Source organism: Typopeltis vanoorti, chromosome 4, assembly GCF_054136105.1.
Source record: "Typopeltis vanoorti isolate ZY-2024b chromosome 4, IOZ_Tvanoo_1.0, whole genome shotgun sequence".
Lineage (NCBI taxonomy): Eukaryota > Metazoa > Arthropoda > Arachnida > Uropygi > Thelyphonidae > Typopeltis > Typopeltis vanoorti.
In genome coordinates, this window is record NC_143552.1 from 89,654,875 (window position 1) to 89,666,994 (window position 12,120).

General features: G+C 37.5%; 1 protein-coding gene across 3 annotated transcripts in view; it reads left to right on the forward strand.

Moving 5' to 3' along the window:
* LOC150107486 (uncharacterized) overlaps positions 1 to 12,120 on the forward strand; it is a 156,935-nt gene that overhangs the window by 40,731 nt on the left and 104,084 nt on the right. For all 3 annotated transcript variants that reach the window (XM_090391333.1, XM_090391336.1, XM_090391335.1), the window contains exon 5: positions 2,251 to 2,458. In XM_090391333.1, the coding sequence (XP_090247459.1) occupies positions 2,251 to 2,458 (208 nt within the window). The remainder of the gene's footprint in view (positions 1 to 2,250; positions 2,459 to 12,120) is intronic.

Below are 12,120 nucleotides of genomic sequence, written 5' to 3' on the forward strand. Positions count from 1 at the left end.
TTATTAATGTTTAATATATGTGCATTTTTTTAATAATTGACTAATGGTGCTCACTGTAGTGAACACCTGTTGGTTTCCTGTTAGTGAGCACCTGATGTTACATGTTGGTTTCAGTAATGTGAGCCTTGGTTGGGAATGTTTTTGTGTCGATTCATGTTCCAGTTGATGTCTGGAACTCTGCATTCAATGTGTCGGCTGACAAATGGTGGTTTTTACTGTAGGTAGCACTTGCAGTTGACTCCTTGTGCTTTCATCTTAGTATGGTATCACTGATTGTTGGCCTGAGATGGCCCAATTTGTTAACAATTTGCTGAATAGATAGGCCTGTAACATGGCATCCTATCACAATGCTTCTTTCAAACTCCATCAGTTCTCTTCTTGCAGCCGTTTCACCCAGACACAGTTGCACTGGCCTGGGAGCATCATAATTCCCCCCCCCCCCCCTCCCCAATTTATACTGTCTACAAACATGTGGCTTATTACATAGAATGATGCATCTTGCCCGTGGGGGGGGGGGTTCATTAACTTCTTTCCAAACAGCATATATTATTATTATTACTTTAAGAGAGACCTCAAGGGAGTCAGAGACTCATTGAGGGATGCCATATACTACATGCACCAGCTATCATACTTGGTGTTGAATTAAAATTTAGATTTTAATTTTATGACAACTTAAAATCAAGTCCTGGAGAACTCCATTACAAGATGATAATTGTTTTGTTCATCACAATTTTGAATTGTAATAGGTAAAAAAACTTCTATTTGAATTTTGTTGGCTTTCAGGCCAACAAAATTCCAACACAAATAACAATAAAAAATAAGACAGTTACTTGATTGCAACTCCCTTGTATTCTGTGATATGGTCCAAAAATACTGGTTTGAAACCAGCAAAATAATTGATAATTTTGTTGTTTTGGGTGCTGAATTAATATTGTTAAATTGTGATGAATGATTGCCATTGTTCTAAGCCTTTCTACTTATGTATATTCTAAAAGCAATACTTGTTCACATGAAAGATTACATACAATTGATATTCTTGCTGTAGCAAACTGACTGCTGGAACAGTTTGTTATAGCATGTAGTTTGCTATAGTGAATTTCTTTTAGAATAGCCTTATACATACTGTATATAACTACAATATATAACTTCTTCCTATCTATCTAATGGTTATAAGAATTGCTTCATTAAAAGAACTTTGAGTAATTTTAATATGTCTTCCTCTTCAAACACAAAAGAAATAATGCGCATTCCTATCCCTTATGTACAAGGCATCAGTGAACGTATAGCAAAAGTTTTAAAACCACTGAATATTTTTGTTGCCTTTCGACCATTTAGAAAAATCTCCACCTTTCTCACTTCTCCTAAGGACAAGCTTCCTCATCTTAATCATCCAGGTGTCTACCAGATTCCGTGCTCTTGTGGCTTATCTTATTTCGGACAAACGGGAAGATCTCTCTCTATTCAGCTAGGAGAACACCAATCTTATATTGAATACTTTAAACCTGAAAAGTTTGGACTTGCAGAACATGCCATCTTCACTAGACATAGAGTTCATTGGAGAAAGACAAGAGTTCTTCACAAAAGTCAGTTCCTCATGGAACGCCTTTATAAAGAAACATGTGAAACTCTACTTCATTCTCCTAACTTAAACAGATCCGACGGCTTATGTCTATCCCCTTTATGGGAGATAGTACTTTACAAATCAGCTAATCTTTCCTAACTTTTTATTGTATTGATTTTTTTAAGGAAATTTATTGACCTTTTTAGTTATCTTACACCAGCTACTTAGGTGGCGCTTTTTGGAATTGTCAGTTATTGTTTAATTTGAGCTTAATATGTACTGAAGATGCCTGTGACACACAGGCAAAAATTATACTATTAAATAATCTTTGTACGTGAGTTTTTTCCCGTTATTAATTTTGTATTGATATGTCTACTCATGGTATACCTCTTTTAAAACTTATTGTACATACTGCGCATTAATTGGAAGTTTATTATGTTTATTATAATGAGCAAGTTTGTTTTAGTAGTGTTTGCTATGGTGAGAAATTATTATATTTCTAGATACAAAGAGTAACGATCATGGGAAACAGTTTCATTTTGATAACGTAAAGCAATGACTGATAACAGAATGGGATAGTAGACAAAAGTAACGATATCAAAGCATTTGGGGGTGGGGAGGTCAAATCATCAGAAACAATTGTTTCTGATGATTTGACTAATGATATTCATGACTTATGTAATTCATAGGAATTCATGGACTCCAAAGGATCGTGCCTTACCAGATATTCCTCCTCACTCTTCTGAATCAAATGTCTGTGATAATGGAATTAATATGCAGAAAAATTCAGTGAGTGGTGATTCTGCTATACCAAGTAGAGTGGTCATACAAAACAAACGCAAAAGTCATAAGCCACCAGCACCACAGCCACCTTCTACTGCAAAAAGTCAGAGCTTGGTAAGTTACCTTTTATATAAATAATTTTTTTATTGATGTGGTATATATAAAATGAGCAAAGTAGAAAATAGAAATAATTTTCTCTAAAGGCTTATTTTTGTAATTTTCCAGTATTGTGTAGAATAATCTGCAGAATATGCTATATGTGCACTAATAGAAACTATAAAATACTATGGATTTTTAAAATTTCATTAAAAATTTAACTGACATCCTTGAGTCAGTACAGGGTGGGGGGGGGGGATTTCTTGATATTTCTGCCTTAACTTAGATCAAATTTATGTTGCACTATAAAAAAAGTTGACCAGATCCCATAAATGCATTTATCAATTCTGTAAAATTAATTTATTAATTTTATTAAAAATGTACATCTTAAAGCACATTTATCATAACTTTTGCAGTTTCTTTAAAAAGTCTCTTGGTTTTTTTTTAGTTTATTATCTTGTGATCCATTCTGGTCCTCTCATGAGAAATTTCAACATTCTTCTTAAATCAAGTGAATTAGCCAGTTCCAGATGGAAATGGCAGTATTTTTTTAAAATATTTTTTACCTTCATTGGAACAGTTTTTCTCTCACAAATCATGTTGTGAGGAACAGGCTGGGTGTGGGACCTTATCCCACACCCAGCCTTAGCAGGCCTCTGACAGTCATTCCTCCCTCTCCCCCATTCCTGTGCACTTTAAATGTTCCATAATTTCTCCTCTTCCCCCATACTACATTATAGAGTTTCAAGGTAATGATAGTTGGCAGTTACGGAAATAGTATTAAGCATTTGAATAGGTAAGGACTAAACAAGACTCCTTTGTCACCTTATAATATCAGTTAAAAAAAAAAATAATTAATCTTGAAGTCATCACTGATTTTTTGTTTTGCACTTCTTGCATCAATGACTATAAATCTAATCATGTTGTGATTGAGTTTTAAGACTTGCATGAAAGCTTCAAAAATTTGTTAGTTATAGCCAGGGCTCCAGAAATTCACTTGCCACAAGTGAGTTATCAGAGACAAATGGTAAGTGAATTTTCAGCCTTGTTCTAAATGGATTAAAAATATTTTGGTTGGAAGTTTTTTCCCACTTGGTTAGACTATAAATATATTTAATCTTTTATCCAAGTGTAACCAAACAAAGTTTGCACCTTCAGGACTAGGGCAACTCATGGCAAAGGCAGACTAAATTCTCATCACTTTCCTTAATATCCCATAATGCAAAGCACATCTCCTTGCAGACATGTATCATGCTATGCATTATGTGAAGGGTCACTACCCAGACCGGTTTCGACCTTTATTGGAGTTTTTTCAGTGGGAGCCAGACCCAGAGGTGATATCAAGGTTGAAGCAATGCAGAACTCATATTTCCATATGCCATTTGCTAAAAGGTGTCGCACCTTATTATTAAATTACTCTGGATTAGAGAAAGATGTTGGAAGTTTTTCCCCACTTGGTTAGACTATAAATTATATACTTAGTTTAATCCTTTATCCAAGTGTAAGCAAACAAAGTTTTACCTGAAGTATCTCCAGGACTAAGGCAACTTGTGGCAAAGGTGGACTAAGTATCCAGAGTAATTTAATAATAAGGTGTGACATCTTTTGACAACTGGCATATGAAAATATGAGTTCTGCATTGCTTCACCTCTGGGGTCTGGCTCCCACTGATGAGACCTCAATAAAGGTCGAAACCGGCCTGGGTAGTGACCCTTCCCATAATGATAGTATTATGCATGTCTGCAAGGAGATGTGCTTTGCATTATGAGATATTAAGGAAAGTGATGAGCACTTAGTCCACTTTGCCATGAGTTGCTCTAGTCCTGAAGATACTCCAGGCGCAAACTTTGTTTGCTTACACTTGGATAAAGGATTAAACTAAATATATAATTTATAGTCTAACCAAGTGGGAAAAAACTTCCAGCATCTTTCTCTAATCCACAGTAATTTAATAATAAGGTGTGTCACCTTTTGGGAACTGGGATATGGAAATATGAGTTCTGCATTGCTTCAACCTTGCTTTCTGAAAATCAACAAAGCAAGTATATATGTTTTTGTTTTTTCTCCTAGCTTTCTCTGCTATTAACCTCATTGTCAAAATCTGTTGAATTGTAGTTCTATCCGTCCTAAATACTGTTCTATATTGTTGCATTGGGCTTCTAACCATTTCATCTTATCCATTCTGTCTGCTTTTTTCACCTCATTACACTTTCTTCTATATTGCTCTTGTATTTGTTCTGATGTATCCCTTCTTATCTTCAACATTCTTTTCTCCTGTACTAACTTCAGTGTTTCTTGTGTAATCCATTTCTTCTCTTCTCTTCTTCTGGTACTGTTTCTTCAACTGCATCTTCTATTGCCTTCATTACTCTTTTCACTCTTAAATTAGAGTTTTTTTCTTTCTCCACACTTTTAAGTTTCTCTTCTAACACTGTTCTGTACCTTCTTCCTATTTCTGCTTCACTTATTCGTGCTGTATCTCTTCTATTCTGATGTTGGGGTTTATATTTCTTTTTTAATTTCATCTTGATGTTTGCAATGACTAAACTATGGTCCGAGTCTATATCCGCTCCTTGAAAAGTTCGACATTGCTGTACTGATGTTATCCATCTTCTTTTAATCATCATATCAATCATGTTTTTGGTTTTCCCATCATTTGATTGCCACGTCCATTTTCTACACTCCTTTTGTTGGAATCTTGTGTTACAGATCATCATCTCGTGGTCCACAGCAAATTCTAACAATTTTTCACCTCATTCATTTCTTTCTCTGAAACCATATTTTCCCATGACATCATTATCTATTCCAACTTTGGCATTCCAATCTCCTTCAATAATTAGCACATCTTGCTTTGGTATTGTTTCTATTGTCTCTGTCAGATCTTTGTAGAATAAGTCAATATCCTCATCTGTGCTGCCAGATGTGGGTGCATATATCTGGACTATTGATATGTTGAATGGCTTTGCCTGAAATCTTGCTACTATGATTCATTCATTAGCTGGTTTGTAGCCTAACAGTGCCTCTCGAGCTCTTTTGCTAAGAAGGAAGCCAACTCCTGCTTCGTGCATGGTGTCATGTCCTGACCATATTACTTCGCATCCATTGATCTCTCCAGATGATGTCCATCTCATCTCTGCCAATCCTAGTATATCCCACCAATATCTCTTCATTTCCTCACGAAGTAGTTCTAATTTTCCTGACATCCAGAGTGTCCGCACATTCCTACTGATAACAGTTCTGTTTCCTTTCGGTATCCCACTTTTCTATCCGACCCCGATCACTCGATTGGTATCGCAGGCCTTGTTTATCCAGGCGACGCCTGAGCCAGCATGTTGTAGCTGTTGATTGTATAGGCATCAGATAACAATCGTGTTTTTTCTTTACAGTCAGAGCATTGACACTCATCTGACCGACCCTCCTCCTTTATCCAGGCTTAATATCCTGATATAATATTGATGTTCAGTAATTATTTTTTCCACAGAATGGCTGTCTGCCCAAAGTAGTATGTTAAATTACATTCACAAGGTATCTGGCAAACGCCAGCTAATGATAGAGGTGACAGTTTGTCTTTTGTAGATGGCCACAGATGAGAAATTTTGTTGATAGGAAAATATGTGGGAATATGTAGAGATTATGAAAACTGTGTAGGTGTAATAGCACTTCACAAGGTAAGGTTGGAATGCAGCCACCTGTTATTTTTAACATGCTAAAAACACTTGGGATCAGTAGGATGTATGTGTATCGGACTATTAACTATTATAACAATACAGAAAACATATCTGACTGCCAAAGAACAAGTTGACCATACTGCATTAGGATGCAACAGCTTGAGGTCATGTCTCTGCCGTAAACGTGAGAATGCAAAAAGCGATGTCACGAGAGATGAATGTTTCACAGAGAATGATGCCACATCTACTAACTAATGACTTTGAGAATGAGAATATCAAAGTTATTTTTAACATGCTAAAAACACTTGGGATCAGTAGGATGTTTGTGTATCGGACTATTAACTGTTATAACAATACAGAAAACATATCTGACTGCCAAAGAACAAGTTGACCATACTGCATTAGGATGCAACAGCTTGAGGTCATGTCTCTGCCGTAAACGTGAGAATGCAAAAAGCGATGTCACGAGAGATGAATGTTTCACAGAGAATGATGCCACATCTACTAACTAATGACTTTGAGAATGAGAATATCATCGTTCTACTGGATACTTCCTAACACTATAACTTATGCTGCAGAGGGTGACAAAATCAAGGCACTTCTCCTAGATGGTTGCACAGCATGTGTCATAGCACCCAGGATTCAGAGTCGTCACCCCTCATCAGTGATGGTTTGTTGGGGGGGGGGGGGTGATGTATCAGGGAGTATCTAAGTTGCATTTCTGTAAGAAAGGGATCAAAAGCCTAAACCAAAATGTATCAAGACACTATGCTTTAACCTGTGGTATGACCCTGAACAACCTTGTTCCACAGCAGACCTTCCAATAGGACTCAGCCCCTGCACGCAAGACAAGGACCACACAACAATGGTTGGAAGCGAATGTGCCCAACCACATATCACCATCTGGAAGCCCTGATCTGAATCCATTGGACTTCAAATTGTGATTGAAGCTTGAGAGAGAGAGAGAGTAGCCTGCAAAAAACGACATCACAGCATTGCCAACATGAAGGTGGATTTGGAGTAAGCAGTGGCAGCGTTTCCTTCAGGCATGCATGAAGACAAAAGGGGAGGAGAGGACATTTCAAACATTGATTGCTGTTATATGCATATTATACATGTGGTTTGTGTGTGCTGAAAGCTCTAAATGATTTACTGATCGATTAAAGATTTATGTCCTATTCAAATATGTAACGGTATTTATGGCTAGACTAGGTGGTTATTGGTCTTAGTTCTTATTGAGCTTAGTCATTTTCATCCATGCAGAAATTAATAAAATCACATCAACCTGTTCTTCCTTACCTCCTGAACAAATTGAGAACATCCATCAAAATTTCTGGGCGATCAATAATTTGTGTGTGTGTTTGTGTAAACGGGGAAAAAAATAATAATAATTATGACTCAATCTGTTGAAAGCTGACTAAAGAATAACTTGGCCCTATTATGTACAAAACAATATAACAATTTATATTGTCGCATGGGAATTTTCATTTAGAATATTCAGGTTCTAGTTCAGACATTTCATTGACTACTGACCTCACTGTAGCGCACTGTTATTGGATTAAATATTTTTGGAATTTGTATGGTTAAAGTCCTGAAGTTGTTCAGCTGAACTACAATTAGAACTAGTTAGGCAACTTGCATAATGCAGGCAGTTCTCAAATATATAAGTTATTTTTACTAGTATCAACAAATCGAAAATATGAACTTTTTTGATCCACATATGAAAGGTCACAAGACCTATAACACATTAGTGCCATGTGTGTGATCAAGAGGAATAAAAGAAAGGAGGAATCATTTCACATTTTGCTTGAACAGCTGAGGGTTGTAATCTTTAGGGAAGGCAGAATGGAGGGAGACTGTTCCAAAGGACAAAGTAGATGGAATGAAGGAGAGGCAGTGAAGTTGTTTCAGTAAGTTTCAAGATGGACTGTAAAAGGGAGGTGTTGGTTAACAGTTGCTCTTGTTTTAATGATTTTGGAGGAATAATATTATGCAATTCAGCAAAGCACTGTAGAAGAGGCACAATGCAGAAACTGTGAATGTCTGTGAGAGAGGGATTGAAGTGGATATGTGAGAGAGGGATCATTAATTAGCCAGATTGTCCTCTTCTGATTAGAATTGAGCAATCTTAGAGAGAATTTTGGTGCACCTCCAAATATGGAAGCAGTATTCCATGGCTAAGAGGATTTGGGCTTTGTATAGAGTTAGCAGCTGTGAAGGTGTGATGTAGTGCCTTGTGAAAAAATGTACAAGTTCTTTGGAGGCTGCAGAAGCTGTAGTTGAAATGTGGTTGTGCCAGGAAAGATCAGAGGTGCAGGTCAGTAGAAGTAGAGAAATCTGATCGTGTATGGATATCTTACTGAAGGTAAGAGGAAGGGATGTAAGCTATTTCTCATGAGAGCCATGGAAAATTACTTCCATATTTGGAGTGGTACACCAAAATTCTCTCTAAATTGTTAGATCAGACAGGACTAAGTTTTGGTAGCATTGAAGTTTACAAGGTTGTCCTTGTCCCACTGGAATATAGCTAGGAGATCTGAATTCAGGTCACTGGTTGTGGTAGATCTTGACTATTTTAATACTTCAGCATGCAACGTTTGTCAGATGGAAAGGAGGAATGGAACGTACTGTCATTGGCAAAGCTATGGATACGATTGGAAGTCTGAGAGAGCGGGTCATTTATATACGAGGAAGAGAGTGGGTGAAAGAACAGAAGCTTGGGGTACTCCTGCATTATTGGGGAAATCTGAGGAGAGTAAACCATCCATCATGACACGTAGTGAGTGACCAGTGAGAAAGTTGGCAATCCAGTTTGCAGAGTGAGGAAGGTAGACCATAGGATGGAAGTTCGGTAGTAGGCCCATGCACCAAACCTGATCAAATGCCTTTGAAATGTCGAGGGCAACCACGTGAGTTTCTTCAAATTTCTGCATGGCTTGAGTCCAGAGGTGGGTGGTGAAAGCAAGGTCAGCTGTAAATCGTGAGTGGTGGAATCCATACTTCTGGTCACTAATTAGTTGGTACAACTCTAGGTAGTTCAAGAATTGGTTGTTGATGACCCTCTCCATAATTTTAGTGGGAACAGAAGTGAGAGTAATTGGATGGTTAGTTTGTTGGTTGACTTTTATCACCTTTCTTTGGGATTGGTTGGATGTGGACCTGCTTCCATGTTGTAGGGTAGATGCCAGTTGAATTGGATAGATTGAAGAGGCAATACAGGATAGGTGTTAGTTATGGGGCACAATTTTTAACACAATGGAAGGGATACCATCAGGACCATATGCCCTTGTTTGTGTTCAGGTTATTGAGGATTCTTCAGATTTCTTTTATTGGAAAACTATGGGTAACTTGAAGGGTGCTGTTCTTGGTAAAGTGGAGAGAACTTTCCCCAGTACCATTCAGATGTGAGAGTGGTGGAAACCTGGGCAGGCAGAAGTTACACCAAATGGCCTTGGTAAGATTCAAGAAATAGCAACTGCCATTTGGGCAAGAAGGGAGTTTACAGCATTTGGCTCTTTCAAAGTCTGACTTGGACTTGGTGATGATTCTTTTACAACTGTTGCGAGCTACAGTATAGGCAGATTGGGCAGCTAGATTTTTGGTCTTGAGCCATTCATGGTAACAGAGATTTTTTTCTTTTACAATATTGCCACACGTTTTTGATAAGAATGAAAGACTTCATTCCTTAGTCCGAACAGGTGTTTGGATCAGAATTGAAGCAGTAGTCAGACCATGGGAAGGAGGAATAGAAGTCTCAGAGGTTCTCCCAGTTGGCATCCTTGTAGTGCCAAAGGGCACAAGACTGTGATGAACTGGTAGGTGAAGGTTGTTCTGTTGGAAAAGAGACTTGTATGAGGTTGTGGTTCTAGTTACCATGAGGAGAACCGACAACCACAGTATACCCGAAAAGGGACTTGTTAGGAAGAGGTCAAGTGTGTTGGAAAATTGGGGGGGGGGGGTTGTCAGGTATTCCTGTTTGGATGATTGATTATCTGAGATAGGTCATTGGTGATTGCAAATACCTCAGCATCTCTACCTGCTTGGTCGGTGAAACTGGCGATGGGGAGCCGATGTGAGTTGTGGACATTGTCGTCCCAGTCCCCAAGAAGGATGACATTCACAATTAGGATATTTCAACTACAGAAAGTCTAGCTTTAGGAGAGAGAAATAGTTGAAGAGGTAAAGTGATTGAGTTTGGAGAGTGATAGAGAGAGTATATGAAAAGGGCAGGCTGATTTCGTAGAAAAATTTTGAGCCAAAGCAGATCAAACAGCGGGATTCAAGGATGTGCAGTCTCTGGCCTGGTATGTAGATTTTGATGAATACACAAGTACTGCCCTTGTAGTGGAAAGAGTTGTGTAATGTGTAGTTGAGGTGGACAGTGGCTATTGGGATTGCCAGTTGGGGTTCTAATAGGAATGGTACTCCTGGTTTAGATGGCTGTAGGTTGTAGTGCACATTGTTTATATTGCTGTTTTAGGCCATGGATGTTGAAGTGGATGTTGAAACTTTTTTTGTTAAGAATTAATTTTGGCTGGTTATTTGGTTGGATTTTGTTGTTGTTTTTTTTACAATTCTTTTGGTTGGATTTTTTTTTAATAAATTTTTTTAAACTATTTTTTGTAGGAGAATTTTTGAGATCCTCAGTAAAATCACATTTCTTTGGGTTGGGGTTCATTTGTTTTTGGTGAGGAAGAGATAAAGAGGAAGTGGTGCATGCAGTGAGAGGTGAAAGACTTGCAAACATACTGCCTACACAGAGAGAACTCTGTCTCCTTTCCATACATGGCCTCGACAGTTTCACTTGCAGCCACAGTATTTGGTCTCCCTCCAGTCACGAACTGGCAATATACATGGCTGCAGGATTTGATGCTAGCTGATCAGGAAACCTTCAGATTCAATACTAACTGTTTTGGACCTGTGTATTATCCATCAGCTGGCTTGTGGAACTGTTTTAAAGCTGTACACTAGAATGGGGAGGGTCTTGGTTCCCTGTAATGAGATTGGTATGTCATTGAGAGTATCATTCTCACTAAATGCTAAATATCCATAAAGTTATACAATGCTGTACATACAATCTGGTAGATACCAGCAGAGATCATACAGAATGAAAACAGAAGTGGTCATTAATAGTTGTTAACTAATTGCAGCTTGAGGGTTCTCCAATTGGTGATTTACTTCAAGCACACAGTGATCTTACAAATATGTAGACCTCCTTTGATATGACAAAATGTGAAAAAAGTTGAGGGCAAAGAGTGTTAACAGCTAAAACTCCTGTTCATTCCTTCACTCTCAAGAGGCTTGACAAACCTTTTTAATACATAGAAAGGGGGGGGGAGAGCAGTTGCAACTTTTGAGTCATAAGAGAAATTTAAAAAATGCTTATGCATGAAGAACTGTCTTGGAAACAAACAACTCTTATAATTTGCTAGATTTTAAAGGCTCTGTTTTCATTTCTTTAGATGAAGCATAAATTGTTTTAACATCACTGATTAAATTTCATTATCGAGAATGTAACTCCTGTTTTTAACATGCCTATAGGAAATAAATTTCTGCTTTGAATATTTTACTTTATGAGTGCATACTAGGAACAAATTAGTTCTTAAAGGCAGGAGCTATCTGTAATTTCTTTTTGCTTTAATAAATTTTATTACTAAATAGTTGCTGTGATTGCAAATATGCAGTAATAAAATTTGCATTAAATCTGCTTCCTGATAGTTTTATAACAGAAGACAAAAGATCATGAGTATTAGAAAGTTTATCGCACCAGGCTACAATTTCTGTATCATTTAGGAATTCCCTTTCTACATCTGTATTGTCCATTGCTAGCAGTAATTCACATAGTGAGTCCGTTTATGATAGTGAATTGGGGCGTGGGGAGATTGATGACAGAACACCAAGGATTGGCAAGAATAGACATAAAGAACAATGCAACATGGAAAAATACAAATGCATACAGTAATGAAAAACATAAGAAAAAAAAATATGAAATTATAAAAATGAAAATGTAAA